The sequence below is a fragment of the Centruroides vittatus genome, unplaced genomic scaffold (assembly GCF_030686945.1).
Source record: "Centruroides vittatus isolate TY-2023 unplaced genomic scaffold, ASM3068694v2 scaffold_769, whole genome shotgun sequence".
Classification (NCBI taxonomy): Eukaryota; Metazoa; Arthropoda; class Arachnida; order Scorpiones; family Buthidae; genus Centruroides; species Centruroides vittatus.
In genome coordinates this window covers 312801-331838 of record NW_027122717.1, presented here as the reverse complement: position 1 = coordinate 331838, position 19038 = coordinate 312801, and the positions used below count along the sequence as shown (strand labels likewise).

At 29.1% G+C, this 19038-nt stretch overlaps 1 protein-coding gene across 2 annotated transcripts in view; it reads right to left on the bottom strand.

Annotated features, from left to right (window-relative positions):
• The window catches only part of LOC136989901 (nuclear transcription factor Y subunit alpha-like), a 35137-nt gene continuing 16099 nt past the window's right edge, over nt 1–19038 (bottom strand). The window contains exons 3-9 of one of the 2 annotated variants that reach the window (XM_067288202.1): nt 17427–17552; nt 16037–16090; nt 13199–13310; nt 12962–13110; nt 2590–2766; nt 2068–2302; nt 1–1993 (exon numbers count right to left, since the gene is read on the bottom strand). In XM_067288202.1, the coding sequence (XP_067144303.1) occupies nt 2087–2302; nt 2590–2766; nt 12962–13110; nt 13199–13310; nt 16037–16090; nt 17427–17552 (834 nt within the window). In that variant the 3' untranslated portion in view covers nt 1–1993; nt 2068–2086. The remainder of the gene's footprint in view (nt 1994–2067; nt 2303–2589; nt 2767–12961; nt 13111–13198; nt 13311–16036; nt 16091–17426; nt 17553–19038) is intronic. The other variant, XM_067288203.1, reaches the window with a different exon arrangement.

The following is a 19038-nucleotide window of genomic DNA, read 5'->3' as shown; positions in this document are numbered from 1 at the left end:
TTACATATGTACATTATTTATAATTTTGCTTCTTCATTGTACAACAGTGTTAGATTATTGGGCAAACAAGATAAAAAATAATAGAACAACTTTACAATAGCAAACATACAAAAGAAACATTTATTCGTTGAATTCTTATAAATAAATTTGGTTATAACCATTAACCGATTTTTCTTTTTCAGGGAAACAAATGGCAGTGAAGCGAGTTTACTGCATCAAAATTTGTTTACAAACATTCAATAGCAAATTAAACAAAATTCACAAATGATTTTTTTTTACAAACTTTATACAAAGAACCAGGAGACAACTCTGGAGTAAACTGACAATTCGAAGCCAAAAAAATTACTTTTAACGATACATTAACAAATATATATATATTATATATTACATAAACCCATAGATAATTTTTATCTATAATATTGAACCAGATTTTTCTCTAAATATATCACAATTGAATAAAAGCATTGCATTAGTTTGGTTAGATAGCGAGAACAAGCTTTAAATTTCCTAATATTTAACGCAATTGCTTTGCTTCGATTAAATCAAAAATCTTTCTCTCGACTGAAAATCTCTAACATTTGTACATGGAAGACTCCGTACTATTTTAAAAGCCAAAATCTTAAGTAAAAACCTTAATAGAATAGAACACAACCTGTAGAGGAAACCTCAACTGTTCTATTTGAAAAACCAGGAGGTTAAAGCTTGCCATTTTAACCTCCTCTGACCCCAGGAAACAAACCAAATTTAAAAATGACAATAACTATGACTTGTTTTCTTATAATTTTTATTTTTGCTTTATGCTCTGGGATGGAGGAAGTTAGTAAAATGCCTTTTTGGGTATTACGAATTAATTAAAAGGAATGCAAAAAATGAAAATCCTGCACAATTCCTTAAAACATTTACAAATTCGAAAATTATAAATAGATATTTATAACGATATGTTAAGATCATAAATAACTCTAAAATTAAAACTTAAATGTAATGATTGCACATGATCATATTGCAGTCTTTCAATTGAAAATACTTTAAAATATCCACTATAAAACGTTTATAGACTTTAAAACGTACAGTAACTATGTTTTTTTTAAACCCGTCAGAATCTAGCCTATTATGGATAGATGGAATGAAGAAATGATTCGGATTTTGTATGCCGGATTGCGTACGTAATTAGAAAAATCTGAAGAAAGTTTCTCTTTTTATTGATATTAATATTATAATTATCAAAAGTATTTTTTTTTTGTTTTATTTTTGTCTAAGAGCCTAATAAATATCCAAAATTTTATGCTGCAAAAATTATTAGTGATTTTAAATAATGGCATCTGATTAGTGAGTTAGGAAAATATGTTTGTTTTTTTAATCAGATTTGTACATTGCTAATTTTGTACAATTATTAATACCATGCTGTAATAATATATTAAAAAAAATTTTAACAGAAAGCTAAATCCTTTCTTAAATAAATTATATATTTCTTAAAAGAGTGCATAAATTTATAAAGGTTTTTTCTTTTTATATATATGTATATAAAATCACTTTGGCCATCGTTAAAAATTTGAAATTATTCTGACTTTCTTAAAACAGATGTATGGGTTTGTATCACACAGCAGATTAGATTAGATCGTTTTCCACTTCACCTCAAATCCTTGTTGCAAAACATTCCTAAAAATCATTAACTATAGATTTTTATTATACAATCTTGACTACGTCCTCTCTCTCTCAATTAAAACAGCCTCTTAAAATTTGCTGCTATGTAAATCACAAACACCGTTTCTATCTTTTATGAAAGACATTCCTTTAATTGTTTGTTAGTTCGAGTGACTGCATTCCTCTAGGTTAGTTGATGACGATGAAAACACTGCAGTCGAAATTAATGTCTTTCTTTGAACGTTTGCCGCCATTTATTCGTATAAAAGCTGAACACATCGAGTGGAATACGTCCTGCAGTTCTCGTGCACTCGACCCTGCACTTAAACCACATTAGCTTCCTTAAAGTAATCTGGAAATGATAAATGTATGTCTGTAATTTTTAATTTACATTATACATACATAAAAAAAGAAGAAGAAATTTACTTTTATTATGTGGATAATGTTACGAACAGATACCGGTAGATGCAGCTATGATATTTTTATTTGTAGTAGGTGAGTCGAGACTGCCGGTCTTTACGCTAATGCTACTACTAGTTGAACTGTTGCTATCGTCATTACTGGCGGGATCTGGTTTCTTTACCGAACCAGAATGGAAACGTCCACCTTCACCTCTTATCCTGTTCATAGCATGTTTGTGACGAGACTCGTGTAAGTATTTCTAAGACAAAAGAAAAGTATTAAGATATTTATTTATCTAATCAAATAAATCTTTCTGATAATAATAATAAATTAAAATCTAAACATAATTTAATAATAATAATAATAATAATAAAGTTTTATTAGACCACTGAACAAAATATACAGACTAGTCTTATTTTTAGTAATTATTTAGGCAGAGCAATCAAAGTTACAAAAACAATATTCTTGAATTTTCAACAATTTAAAAAACATTTTAAAAGATTTTTTGACATTTATATTATACTAAAAACAAATACTGACACTTACTCTCCTTTCTTTCAGTATTCGGCCTTCAGCTTCTAATTTAGCTCTAGCCTGTCTCCTTTTCAAAATCCTATGATACTGTTTGGCATTAACATAAAGTGGTTCTTCTTCCAGCAATTCAGCACCTGGAAGAGGTATTCTCTGAACAGCTTGTAAGCCTCCCCCTCCACCAGGAACAACCTGTGAAATAATATATAAAAAATTCAAATTAATACTAACTGTTGTAACACAAAAAAGAAATAATAGATTTTTAATAATATAAAGTTCACTATTAAGATGTTGGATGAATAACTTGTCACTTTAAATCAATATAAATATTAATTTTTATCCAGTGCTATCATTTAGGTTCATATATATTCCTAACATTCCTAACTTATTGTTGAATGGCATCTAATTTGTGTGAAAAATTTGGAAATTTGTGTGTGCGCATGTGCAGTTGAAATTTTATATCAAGGTAAATCAAACTGTATCATTACACATGGCTTAAAGCGACTCTCTTTTTTAGTTTTTTTCACTTCCCATGTGAATTTTTTTTTTCGTAAATGCGCTCAGGAGAAAAATAGCAACCAGCACGCGCCCATACACCTTATGGACCGTGCGCGACATGATAAGGCACTATCATGTACATGTATATAGACTAACAAAACAAAGAGCTTCCCAAAGCTTGATACTCTGTACATGCTGTAGGAATTTGCATATGGGTTCTCCTTGCTTGTATTCTTCTGAAATACCGATCTCCGCAGCACTTCAATACAATCACACTGCATTGAGACATAAGTACACTTCTAGTTCAGCGTTAAGAGTGATTTTTATGCAGCATTATTTTTAGCATTTGTATTTATTTAAGTGCAGTGGACAAAAGAAAGAAATAAATTTTATTTAATACTAACAGTAGAAACTCATGTTTTTACTTCTACTGGAGTTTAGGCTTTTATTTCAACCTCGACCGTTTAGTTACGAAAAGTGGGGAGATGGGCGTCACGTGATCGTGTACCTGACTTTTTACAAGTTTCCTTACCTTAAAAGTTTTATATTTTTTCTCGATTTTAATTATTATTAATTAACTTCTTTTGGCGGATTCTTATATATTTGTATTATCTGAAGTTGCAGATATAAATGCATAAAACTTAATTTAAAAAATTGTTTTTCTTAAATTTTAAAATTCAAAAATAAATTAAATATTATCAGAAATGTTAAACTATAAGTACAGTGTGTTTTACAATATTATTGCAAACAGACATAGCCGATTATTTTATAAATGTATTTATTATTTTAATTTTTATAAATTATGTAATTTGATGCAACGTGATCAATTAATTACTGTGGCGCATTAATTAATATGGTGGCGAGACTCGATTCAATTACTTTTTCATTTTAGACGTTAATTACAGTGTTACTTTAATGTAATTTTATACATAATGTATGTTTATTATAATTAATAAATCTATATAGGAATAATATCTGTGTCTAATAAAACAAAGCAATTATAAAAATAAAAAGTGTGGGTTGCATCTCAATCATTTGTAAGCGAAATTTTATGATTTTTAATTTTTAAAAAATGAGATTTTTATTTATAATTTTTGTAATTTGATCTATAAATGCAAAAAACTAAACTTATCAAATTTCAACTCTCCATAAATAATTTCATCATTTACTTACTGAAGTCAGATTTGTTAAATTTCATGGAATTGCATTATTTTTCAACTTCGGGGTAGTAGAAAGCTTTATATATTTTCTCCTGTGAAAGTAATAGACTCTGCCGATTCCCTACTGTGAAGGACAACAAACTGCTAAACATTTAATTGAAATTCTTCAGCAGAATCCTGCCCATCTCATCAATATGGCACTGGGAGTGGTCCAGTCACAAGCACAGTTATCACCTTCACCTCCTGTTCCAGGAATGGTAGGCCAGTTATCTCCCAATCAGTCTGGAAGTACTTTATGTCAATCAGCTTCCAGAAATGAATTACAGTATCAAGCAATTAGAACTGTAAGTTTATTAGTGCAGCATGATGATTAATGGTTATCAACTCAACCACATTTAATTACATTGTTTTCATAAACTCTCTTCTCTGTCAGTTGTGGGTCAAATGACTAACAAATTATTTTATCGTACTCAGGTGAATAGATTTGGAGACTAGTATTACCAGTAATGAATTCTGTAATTTTATTTTTAATCATTTAAAAAATATTGATAAAATTACCAAATAAATGTTTGAGTCACAATTACTAGTGGTATTGCTTCGTAATGAACATGCAATCCACTGATTCTGCCAGAAGTTGTTTTTCTTCTTCTTTAATTACATTTTTTTTATAAAGAAATCAAAAAATGTATCTTGAAATTTGGCATATTACATGGAAACACATTCTGGTAGTTATGTTACTATTCCATTTGCTTTGCTGTGTAATGATGGGAATTCCGTACGGGGCACACGAAAACTTAATGCAGTCTTACTGGTCACTTTTCTGGAGTATAAATTCAGCCTAACCATTTTCATATTTAATCTTATCAGTCCACTTAATAATCAATCTAATATCATATGCAATTATTAAATAATAAATATCAAGCAATGGGATCGGTTAGTGTATACGTTAAAAACAATAATATTTAAAAATTTTACAATTTTTAAATATTATTGTTTTTATCATATGCAATGTTATTGATACAAAATGTGTGTGTATTTGTGTGTTTTTTTAATAATGCCTGTTTTAGTTCACTTTAACACTATTAGCCTTTTTTCAGTGTGAACTCTCTTTTCTCACTTGTTTTCACTGCCATGACTGCTTTAAGCCCTGTTACATTAAATAGTCTGATTTCTAGTATTCAATTATATAAATTGTGATGAAAAAATATTTGACCACCAATTTTCCAACATGCTTGACTCACAATGCAATGCCAGATTAACATTTTTGCCAGACCAACAGAGGTCACAAAATTCTGCAGCATGTTCTGAATCAGTAATCATAAGGCACAGTAGAGGCAAGCCATCAAGCAAGCAAACAAATGAACAAATGGCTTAACAAAGCAAACCTTACTACACCCGAATTAGATCATCATCTGTCTACCCAAATTCATGTTTTATTAAAAAACTAAAGATATACATGTCATCTGGACAAAATACGAGTATCATCGTCATCTGCTAATTTTTTTCAACCTACCTATCAAATTTTATCAAGTTCTGTCCATTTGTTCCCAGGATAGATTTTTATCAATATTTTTCATTTCACTTAAAAATTCTTCTTTTCTCCTTCAGTCAAAAAAGTTATGTTTTGCAAAATGTTATTTAAAAATTTAAATAACACACTATTGAACTTAAATTATAGTCTATATTAATATAATGTATAAAAAATATAATATAATATAATGTTCAAAATCTAGATTAGAGGCAGGAAAAATCCAGTTCTGCTTCTGGGACTGGAACTGTTGGAACCAAGTGTGAAACTATTCTGATGGAATGGTTTCATTGGTTTTATATACATATATATATATATATATATAATAGAATATTTGTCTCTCTCTGTTCTTAGCTTTTTGGTCAATCTTCATCAAATCCTTCTTTCTTATTCTCTGGAACTTTAAGATAAAATAATACAGCATTCGTTAAATGTAGAATATAGAGTATTGTTAAACCTGGACACACCGCCCCTCCCGATTTCATCCTCATTAACTCCTTTGGTACAGACTGAGCATTTTGCCTAATCTGTACCAAATTTTTTATATTTACTCTCCAGGTCTCCAAAGAATACATATGCTTCTACAAAATATGAACACCCCACTCTCCCCCTATTTGATCTCCTTGACACTTTGTAATAAACATAACAACAGTAGGCTAAAATAATCAAATTTTGTCCTATAGTTTTCATTTTAATGTTTATCCTTTATATGTTTTTGCCGGGCAATGCTGCACATATCTGCTAGTTTACTAATAAAACAAATAATTAAGACCTCTAATAAAAGTATAAGTTTTTAAAATATCTTTAGTTTTGAGAATTTTAAATTTATAATTCATTATTCCTTATAAGTCGTAGAACATTGCCAATTAGTTTATGTTCAAATCCAGATAAAGAGTTTACTGTTCCATTAAAAGCTGTATTCATAAAAGTACAAAATGAAGAATGTGTTGATAGTTCCAGAACTGGAACTGTCTCAACACTTGTTCTGGAACTGTTTCTAATAGTTTTGAGTCCAAAGTGGTTCTGACCAGAACTACCCACTCCTAACACAGGAACATTTAAAATTAGAATCATTGGAAGTAGAAGGTAACAGTACCATTGCATATTTGTCTTTTATTGGATATGTATTCAAATTTTGAAAAGATTTGATTTCAGTATTTTAGTTTTAATAAATCATGGATCATTTATTTACCAAGTAGTGTTAGTAGTGACAAAACAACTATTATATGTAATGGAAAACTAGAGAATTTGACATGACTTGTTATGCCCATATTCTACAAAATTGTTAATATTTGATGTTACTCTTTCTTTTGTCTCCAGTTGTTACTCTGTATGTGTGTCTGAATAAAATAATTGTTAGTGTTACCAATCAGTCGTCTTCTCATTTGGAATTTAACAGGTTATGGGCCCAGAAGAACAAAGTAGTCGACAAATACGTATACGTTAAGGAAGAAAGTATACAAAGAAATTTTTTTTTAATCAGTCTAAACGTCAAGACAATGGAAAGCAATATGGCGACCACCTTACCGCAATTACGGGACGGAAACTTCTCTAACTGGAGATTTCGAGTAGAAACTATTTTAGAAGAAAAAGGAGTAAAAGATCTTGTTGGTGAACAAGTAATAGAGACTAATGGAATAACTGAGGCAGAAAAGAAAAGATTCATCGAAAGAGACGCCAAGGCCAGAAGCATAATCATACAGTGTCTAACGGACAGACATTTAGAATACGTTAAAGATTCGAAAACAGCTCAAGAAATGATGAAATCTCTTACGAACGTCTTCGAACGAAAAAGTACATTTTCTAAACTATATATAAGAAGAAAATTATTGTCACTTAAGTGTGGAGATGATGACTTGCAGAATCACTTCGTAACATTTGACGGACTCATAAGGGAACTGGAGTCAACCGGCACAATAATGGAAGACAGCGACAAGGTAAGCCACCTTCTTCTAACTATGCCTCAGAAATACGATACTGTAATTACGGCCCTTGAGACAATGACGACTAGCGTAACTTTGGAATTCGTAAAAAGTAGGCTATTAGATGCTGAACTTAAATTTAAAAATTCGGAACATGGAGAGAAGACTGAAAGTCTCCCTTGTTTTATAGGAGTGGGAAATAAAGGTTGTTTTATTTGCGGAGATCGTCGACATTTAAAATATAATTGCCCTAAAAGAGGAGATAGTACTCACTCGGGCCATGGTGCCAGAGGGAAAGCGAAAAGAGGTGGAAATAAAAGTAGAAATAATTGGAGAAACAATTATCAGAATAATGGAAGTAACCAGAGAAATTATGAAGAGAGAGCAAATATGATATCACATGAAAAGGAAATATCCTTTGTGGCATTTAACGACACAGAACATGATGCAAATATTGGACAAGAAAGTGTCATACATTTTGTATTGGATTCAGGAGCAACAGAACACCTAGTTCAAGAGAATATGGCTGCCTATATGACTGATATAGAAAGTCTAACCAAACCAATAAGCATAAATGTAGCAAATGGAGAAAAACTTCTAGCACAAAAGAGAGGCAAGATAAAACTATCTTATAATAATAAAAATATTGTTCTGACTGCTCTTATTGTACCAAAGATTTCCCACAACTTGTTATCTGTAAGGAAAATCAATGACACTGGAAAAAGGGTTATTTTTGAAAGAAAAAAAGCTGTCATAATGCACAGAGATTTTTACATGGACTGTCCACTTACAGGAAGCTTGTTTATTGCAGAGTTCACCGTAAGAAATAATACACAATGCCTCAAAACGGAAGCCAATGACTTATGGCATAGAAGATTAGGCCACCTAAACTACCGTGATCTGAAATTAATGAATCTGCCATGTCCCAACCAACCCTGTGGACCATGCATGAAGGGCAAAGCTACAAGATTACCATTCAAAAAGACTGAACACAGATCACACAGAATAGGAGAATTGTTACACACAGATATATGTGGACCCATAAATCCAAACACTATAAATGGCAAAAAATATTTCCAAACAATAACAGATGATTTTTCACATTTTACTGTAGTATATCTCTTAAAAAACAAAGGAGAAGCAGCACTTAATATAATGAACTACGTCAGAGAGATACATGCTCAATTTGAAAAACGAGTAAGTCGTATTAGATGGGACAATGGAGGTGAATTTTCCTCTAGAATGTTGAAAGACTTCTGCAAAAACAAAGGAATTAGAATGGAATATACAACAGCCTACACACCTCAGCAAGGAGGATTGGCAGAAAGAATGAACAGGACACTCTTGGATAAAGCAAGAACTATGTTTGAAGACAGTGATTTACCTAAACACCTGTGGGGAGAGGCAATTCGTACAGCAGCTTATCAGGTAAATCGATCCCCTACAGCAGCACTCAATGGAAATATTCCTTCAAGAATATGGTATGGAAAGGTTGATTTATCAAAACTAAAAGTATTCGGTTGTCAAGCCTGGTTATATAAGCTACCACAATCTACAAAGTTAGAATCACGTGCCAAGGAAGTCAGAATGGTAGGATACAGTGGATCAGGATACAGACTCTGGGATCCAAAAGAAAACGAAATCCTAATAGGTAGAGATGTAAAATTCAATGAAACTCCTATGCCAATATACTACAAAACTCAAAGTGATGATGACTTCTGTGCAAGAGACAAAGAAGAGGACAACAAAACTAATAGTGATCATGAAAAGATAAATCAACGTGAACAAGAAACACAAGAAAAGGAAATAAGAAAAAGAACTATAAAATTACCACAGAAATATAATGATTACGAAATGCATATCGCATACTGCTTATATTCTGAAGATCCAGAAACCTATGAAGAGGCAGTTGAGTCAGGAAAAGAATGGAAAGATGCCATAGAAAAGGAACTGGAAGCTCATCTGAAATTTGGTACCTGGACTGAAACAACACTCCCAAATGATAAAGATCCAATAGAAACCAAGTGGGTATTTCGAACAAAATCAGATGGGACAAAGAAAGCACGTCTCGTTGCAAAAGGATATCAGGAAGAAGAATTTAACAACTCATATGCACCAGTAGTAAGAATATCAACAGTTAGATTACTCCTATCAAAGGCAATTAATGAAAACTGGAAGATAACCCAACTTGATGTGCCAACTGCATTCTTAAACAGTGAACTGAAAGTTGATGTATACATTAAGCCTCCAAAAGGTCTAATAACAAACAGCAAAGCTTTAAAATTAAAAAAGGCATTATATGGATTGAGAGAAGCACCTCGATGTTGGAATGAGTGTTTTAATAACTTTGCCGTCAAAAATGGACTAACTCGTTCAAACTATGATTTTTGCTTATATATTGGAAATAGTATACATTTGATTGTTTTCGTAGATGATATTTTGTTATTTGGAGAAGCTGATAAGCTAATAAGCAACTTAAGAACAGAATTTAGTGCAAAATTAATGGGAGAGCCAAAGAACTTTCTAGGAATAGACATCACTATGCATAAAAATACACTATCGTTATCACAAGAAAGTATTATCGAAAAACTCTTAATAAAATTCAAAATGAAGGAATGCAAAGGTGTTATAACTCCAATGGAACATGGATTTCAGGCTGATCTTTCAGAAGAAACTTTGAGAGTTCCATTTAGAGAATTAGTGGGAAGCTTATTGTACATAGCACACACTACTCGTCCAGACATTATGTTTGCTGTTTCCTACTTGAGTAGACATCTTGATAAACCTACTGGAACACTTTGGATGGCAGGAAAAAGAATACTGAGATATCTCAAACAAACAAAAGACCTAACCTTAAACTATTCAGTTTGCACAGATGAAAAGCTGATTGCATTTTCAGATGCAGATTGGGCAGGAGACAAAAATGACAGGAAAAGCATAAGTGGTTATGCAATTTTTTACAATAATAATCTTATATCCTGGTCGTCCAAAAAACAACAATCTGTTGCACTATCTACAGCAGAGTCAGAATATTTAGCATCTGCAGCAACTGCCGCTGAACTTATCAACCTTCAAGGGATACTATCAGAATTAAACCCTGGAAGAAAAATTGTAACAGTAATGAACATGGATAATCAAAGTGCCATCAGCATGATTGAAAGCTATGAAAATAGCAAAAGGTCAAAACATATCGATATAAGGGCACACTTCATTAAAGACCTAGTAGCCAAAAATCTTTTGAGTTTAGGCTATGTTCCCTCAAGTGATAACATAGCAGATACTTTTACTAAACCATTGTGTTCAAAGAGATTCATCTGTCTTAGAAAACATCTGGGCATATTCAAGACATCAGACTGTGTAACTAATGCAATTTCATAATGTAAACCTTTTGAAATTGAGGGGTGGTGTTAAGGATTATAAAGCTCGAGCCACCAGAGGGCGCACGAGCTCTGTATAAAAGAATTGGCGGGCTCTCCGAAGCTCTCTTTCTTTTGTCTCCAGTCGTTACTCTGTATGTGTGTCTGAATAAAGATTCAGTATTTTAGTTTTAATAAATCATGGATCATTTATTTACCAAGTAGTGTTAGTAGTGACAAAACAACTATTATATGTAATGGAAAACTAGAGAATTTGACATGACTTGTTATGCCCATATTCTACAAAATTGTTAATATTTGATGTTACCTCTGAATTGTATCAAAAATGCTAGTTACTTTTCCTGTCGGATCTGATATCAATCATATACAAATTCTGCATAGCAATAATTATTGGATTTGTGCTTATTGCAACAAAAAGAATACTTTGAGTTCTGCAGATATTTTATCATAGTTTATAGAATTGTATATACGAATATCTAATTCGTATATACAATTCTATAAACTATGATAAAATATCTGCAGAACTCAAAGTATTCTTATAAAAATTGTATCCTCATTAATACTGACATTTCTGAACTTTCCAAGTACAGCTACAACCAAATAGAATCAACTGTGGTGTATATGGAATTGCTTTTATTGTCTCCTTAGCATTTATTTATGATCATATTGAATTGTATCGGGTTTGACACTAAAACCCGATACAATTCAATATGATCATAAATAAATGCGTTTTCATTTGTTGAAAATATTTAATTCATCTAAATTACAGTATTTCCTAAAGATACTATTCAAAGGTGTTGTTGATAAAATTAAATCCTTGCCACTTGCTCTGAATAATTTTTAAAATATTTATAGAATTATTTTCAAATATAACTTTCCATTTATTTGTCCAGTATGGAGAATCCATATGCAATATTTTCCATCTTACAGCCTTCCACGGATAAATACATTGTAGATGAGGGAACAAACGTAATTGTTTATAGCACATAAAATGAAAAACCCAGTGATTCTCCATAAACATACTTGTAATGTTTACAGGTATGTTTTTGGAGATTATAGATATTATAAGTCTCTAAAACTTTATGGGCTGTTAAATTAAGTATATATTAAATGCAGAATGTTAGTGGCATCAAGTATAAAACACTGTCTGCATCTTTCTTACATTTATCATTAGATATGACTTCAATGAGCTAAAATTGTACAAAATATAAGAAACATCAATAACTGTAGCATACACAATGTATGCCAATGCACACTATGTGCAATACCACCTGTAATCATTCAGTGAATAAATCTGATATTCACAGAAATTTTAAGTGCACTTTCATAATTTTATCCAAAATAAAAGATGCAGCAGAAAATTGGTGGTTAAGGTTAATTATTTAGGTTCATACAAAGAAAACTGTTTGAATCTTTAAAGTCCAAATTTTACTTGCCACATCTCATCAGAATTGGAGATTTTAAAAAATTTGTCAATCAAAGTATTTTTTTTATGGCATATGACGATAATTTTCTTAATAACAGGGTTAAGTAACTTACCCTAGATCTATTTTATTACCAATATAATAATTAGTAGTATAATAAAGTGAATTTTGTTATACTATAAAGTGTCATTATTTATGTTATGTACAGCAATGGTATTTTAACAATTTTTACCTGTAAATACATAATTTTTAAATGGAATGTATGTGTGTCAACACCATCTAAGGAAAATCCTGCAAGTCATGGTATGTTGTAACTTGTCATGATAAAACATTGTAATGTAAGAAATTTATAATGTGTCTTATTGTGCAGCCTATAACGCGTATCAGCCTATAGAAGATCCAGAATAAAGATGATGTAAAAATGCCTTGTGTCTATTAATGCACCTAGTTGTGAAGATAAAAAAAAATCATTATTTACCATTACAATATTTCCAGCTGCCATTCCCATAGATGAAGGAATAGTAATCGCTTGAGGAGTAGCAGTAGTAGTAGTTGCTGTTGCTGTGGTTGTTTGCACAACCTGAGGGGCAACAGTTGCAACTGATGCAGCAGGTAACTGTATTATCCCTAATTAATAAACAAAGGAAAAAACATTATTAATAAAAATATATTTTTGGTTTCTACAAATAGTACTCAAAAGATAAATAATGCTTACCACCTTGTGCAGGAACGAAACTCGTTCCATCTACTGTAACAGGTTGATACACAATTGTTTGTCCATCAGCTGTCTGAATAAATTGTCCCTGAGGTGGTTGTTGTAATATTATCTATAATTCAAATAATTTATTTAGTTTTATATTAAAGACTAACTAAATATTTTACATTAAATTACTAATAAAACTTAATATATTTTAATATTAAAAAAACTTTAATAATTTAGTATGAATCAAATTCTTGTTCTGCCTATTCATTTAAAATATTCACACATTTTCATTATTCAGATATTTTACAGTTGTGAAACATTTTTGAAAAAAATATTATTTCCATCTTCAGAAAAATCTGTAACTAAGAGTAAATAGATAACTGCTATTTCATAATCTTCCAAATTTTCAGTGCTTTAGAAAGTTTCTAGCAGTAGAGAATGTCTATTATTGAAAAGAATTCATCTTAACACATCTTCCAAGAAAGTAAGATGTGTCATAATCTTTTGAAAAACTTGGTTTGTCCTTTTGATCTTCCTTATAAATTAAAATACTTCAGTTTCAATGCATGCATAAAAATTGTATTTATATTTACATCATTTTACACAAAGTCAAATCTGATTATCAATGAAAATTTTAAAGACTTGTGGACATGTAATATGAAATCAATTGCAAATTTTATTTTATTATGAACTGTTTTATAGAATGCTATCAAAAGATTGGTTATTAAAATATTAAGTATTGGTGGTTGTTTAGATGTGATCCGATCAAGAAAAAACAATTCAACATTTCATGCCCAGTATTCAGAATGCTTGGTCCATACCAATTATATATTTAATTACAATCCTCATTATGAAACTACTACTATATTATTACAAATTAGTTTTAACAAATTCAATAGTGAATATAAAACAAATCATCCTATTGCATCAAAATCCTTTTATATTTGGCAGAGAAGTTCAAGATTCTATTAATTATCTTTTATTTTATTCAGTGTTCAAAGAACAGGTAAGAGAACTATTCAGTGAAGTCCAAGAAAAAAGGTTTCTACTGATTATCATCCAAACAAACAATCTACATATACCGTAAATATGTTAAATTTGTTAAACTAATGTTTAACCATGGTAACTCTAATTAAAATATTTGTAAAATTTTTCTTTTGTATCTCCAGACAGGCTTAAGGCTAAATTAGTGGTTTTCAACTAGGGTGTTGTGAAGTATAGTGCTGAGCAGAATTATAACACTTCATATGTGTATTACTAAAAGTACAAAAAGTACAATAACTACATTCATAAAGTAATAATGATACCACAAGAAAAAAATTATCAAATTGCAGATATCAGTGTTAGAAAAAGATTAAAAACACTACCCTAGCTCAATAAAAAGAACTATCAAAACACTTCATTTTGCAGAATAAGCTTAGCTGGCTCTAACTAAAAAATTTTTTGCACTAAATAAAGCAGAATCAAAAGTAAATACAAAAAGAAATTTCTGCATGGGTGAGTGTAGAGAGAGAGAGAGAGAGAGCATAAAAAAAGTTGAAATGTCCACGTATTTTGATTCAGCTCAATCTTCTCTAAGTGTACATGATTATATGGTTGATCTCTAAGATCCCTGATTATGACAGAAGGTAAAACAGATATCTCTCTTCATTTTAGGAAATATATTTCTTGACTTCAGTTTATTTTTTATTAAAACAATATCACAGTAAAATATTTTAACCTTCAAAACAATGAAATTATTATTTTTGACAGTAATTTTGGTAGCAATCTTTGAAACTAATAAAAAAAAAAAAAGAAAACAAATCAAAAGTGTTCTATTTTCTGCACAGAAAACTTTGCAGCATGAAAGTTATCTGCTATCATTCCATTTGATTTTTTTTTTTAAATTCAAAGTATTTTCCAGGGATCAGCAATAATTGTTGTGCCAAAGTAAAAAAAAAAAAAAAAAAAAAAAAGCACTCACTGGCTCAGAATGTCAATTTTATTTTGCAGAAAAATCTATATCTAATTTTTCTAAGATTGTTATAGAATTAATAATCATTTTTCAATCATTTTTAAAGTCATAGAAATTAACAGATTTTATTTCATGAATTATTAATAACAAGAAACATGTTTGTAAGTTTACAGTTCTGAAGTAAATACATACATACAGTACATACATTACATTTTTTTTTAATCATTTACCACAAGCAAATTTAATATTATCCACATGATGAGAATTTGACAAGCAAGAAATTAAACAAACATATTGTTAATAATACTTCAAATTGTGAAAATATCTTTTGTAGATTTTGTAATGAGTTAAGCATTAAGTTGTATATATTTAGTATCTTTAAAATGACATATCATAACTCCAGAACTATTTTCCTTTCTGTTATTTTCTTTTGTAGTTGTTCTAAATTAGAGTAATCATGGGAAATATATTGTGTATTTATATTTGCATATTAATTATCTCCAATATGTTTAACATGAATTAAGAAAATTAAAAGTATACATCATTAAAAGTAGCAAGAAAAATTTAGTAACATTTGAATTTATCCAACAGAAAAATAAAATTATTGTTTTTGAACTGAACTGCTTTCATTTATTCCCAAATACCTCTGATAACCATGGTTTTCTTAAATCTTAGTTTTAAAAAAATTTACAGATCTTGATCTATAATTTATTTAGTATTTCTAAATTAAATTTATATGCAAGAAAATATTCTCAATGCTTTAAATCTATTTGTAACTACATACATATATAAAAGTATGTCATACATCATTTAAATTGTAAATTCATCTAATATACAAAATATTCTACATAAAATCAATGTTATAAAATTGTTGTGGATCATGTTTAAAGCATTACCTGTGGTGCAGTTCCTTGTTGTCCTGGCAACTGACCAATTGGTATTACTTGTATCTGTTTAAATAAAATTAATTTTAAAATCAGTTTTATATCATTGTTTTATTAAAAACATTTATTACAACAATGATATTTCAGGAACACAACAAAACAGCTTTTATTATTTGAAATGTAAAATGAATAAAAACTAACCAAATTTGCAATTATTGTGAGAAAAATATTTATTTTCTATAAACTATAAACAAATACAAAATATATATAATTTAAATAAACAAATAAAATCTCTAAATTCTCAAATAATGTAATAAGATAATCATCTAATTACAGAATCAAATCAAATTATTAGTATATACTTGAATGAGTAATTGTAATATTCTTAAAGTTCAAATTAATAAATATTGGTACCTGTTTTTATTTTATTTATTTACTCTTTGTTTTTGTTTTAAGGGGTGTTATTTGTTTTTATGATATCTTTTTGTAGGGGGATGGGAAATCAAATGACTATCCAGACTTTTCCTGTAAATTTAATGAAATAAATAAAAATAAATAAATTTTAATCATCACTACTTTTGACTTTTGTGTATAATCTGCAGTTATAATAAAATCAAATGTTAGAGACAAATTTGTAAATTTAGAAATTACAGAAAATATGATATAAAATATTTCATAATTGTTATAGGTTAAATATACTTGTCAGCTTTCATAAAATTTTTTTAAAAATTTATTCTATTATGAACCAATGACCAGTCAAAACAAATTTTAAAACCTTGTTCTAAATAAGAAAATTACCAGTAGACTAAATATATAGAACAAAAACAATGCCTAGTGTACAGTACATTCAATTCCAAAACTTGCAGATAAATATATTAGTATTATTCTTCATAAGAGAACAATAATATTAAAATAGTAAAACTGTCTAAATGGAAATGCAAGTGAATGATGTCTGATTTTAATGAAATACTATTTGTTTACATAAACACACAATCTGATTCTAATCATGAAGATGTTATTAAAAAGAAAAGATTATTTTATTATATTATATAAACAATCTCTAGCAAGAGTTAATACCTCTGTTTAAACAAACAATTTTTTAATGTAAGGTTAGAAGAGAACTAAATATCTATCTTCTAATGTGGTTAGAGACGACTATAGGATAGTAATATATTTTACTGTATTAAAAATTCACACTATAAATCTGATAGCTGATTTTAATAATACTATATACTGTATGGTTCTCCATTCATCAAACCAAAGTTTCAAATTTTACTTCAGGCAAAGACTTTACATTTTTTAGTTTTTGATGATGATTATTGTTTATAGAGAATTCTTGTAGTCACAAGATCATATGATGCATACTTTTCTATCCACGTAAAAAAAATTAAACATTTGATACCTGCTGAATTTGTTGATCTGGTTGGCCCTGTAACTGTATTGTTTGAGCTTGGGGAATAGCTTGCACCATAATTTGTTGACCTGAAACAAGCTGTGCTTGTGCAGAACCTGGTGGAACTTGAATTACCTAAATTATAAAAATTTTCATATATTCAATTAGTAATTTAACAAAAAAAAACATTAACCTACAAATAAATTTTTCAATAATGAAAAACTAATAATTTAAAATTATTCTTAAAAAAAGCACAGGCCAGTACTTTCTAGTCAATGATTAATATTCCAAGGATCAAGAACCTTATTTCTAAATGATATCATAATCTTCCAATATACTAATTTAGTTAATTTATTCAAGAAATCATTGTTATAGATGAGGAATAACTGCTTATAAATTTGAATTATTGATATAATTTGAACATTTTAAAATTATTAAATAATACATATTAATTTACATATCCATTCCCTCATTTCATTTCCAAAATATTTGATTTGTAGGATTTGTGATAAATCAAGAAAATACAGTAAATAAATTGTTTACATGATGAAATCTTCAACTTTACATTAGCATACTAAATAAAAGCAGCATTTTAAAATACAAAGCATGGAACAGATTCAAAACAAAATTCACATGAATATTTAATGTTTTTTCAGTTTAAATGATAAATTTCAATGAATTAGTTATATATGTAAAATATGAATAGATTTTAGCATCATGATTCATATTGAAGCTTATTGCATTTTGGAAAAAATCAAAACTTCTCTATTTTTTAATAGTGCATTTTTAAATTGAACCTATAACTAATTCATTAAGAAATCTGATACTAAATTTTTAATACTTTGAATTTTTACTTTCCTGATTTTTATACACAAAAAGGGAAAGTGTGGCAATCAGTCAAAAAAATGACCCCCCCCACAAGATTTTTATATTTTTGAATCAAACCTTGAAACATCAAGAAATGCAAAAAAGTTGAGGATTTTTTCTGTATTTTACCCACTTTGAAATTTAATAACTCCTGTATCTTTTGTCAAAAATTTCTGAAATTTTGCAAGGAGGTTTTGGTATTAGGGCATTGATACTATTAGATTTTGGTGATTAAAAAGTCAAGGAGTGGGGGGAGATAGAGGAGGTCATGTGTCATAATCTCAAATGGGGTCAAACTTAATAAAGATTTTATTCATTATTACTCATTACCATTTGCAATTTTTTTTCTATAAAACTCATCTCTATTCTCAAAATTAAGCTTTTTGTCAATTTATAATAATAATTAATAATATAAAGTTTTTAAAAATAAAATTTCATAACAGATTTTAATTACACAACTTACAGTTTTACACATACAATTTTAAATATTTGGCCAGAAAAGTTACACAACTTGTTGCTGGATTTTCCAATCTCAGGCTCATATGTTAAGAAACTTAAATATTTATCCATTGTTTCAAGGTTATAATAATATTAGGAGACTAATGATATGTCAAGATGGCATCATCATCAATTGATAGTAGCACACAATAATCATTGCTTTGTTTCCTATAATGAAATGCCACAGAAAATTTATAACAAGACAATCACTTATTGAGAAAATTCTGAAGTTATATTAATTCATCAAATGAAAACT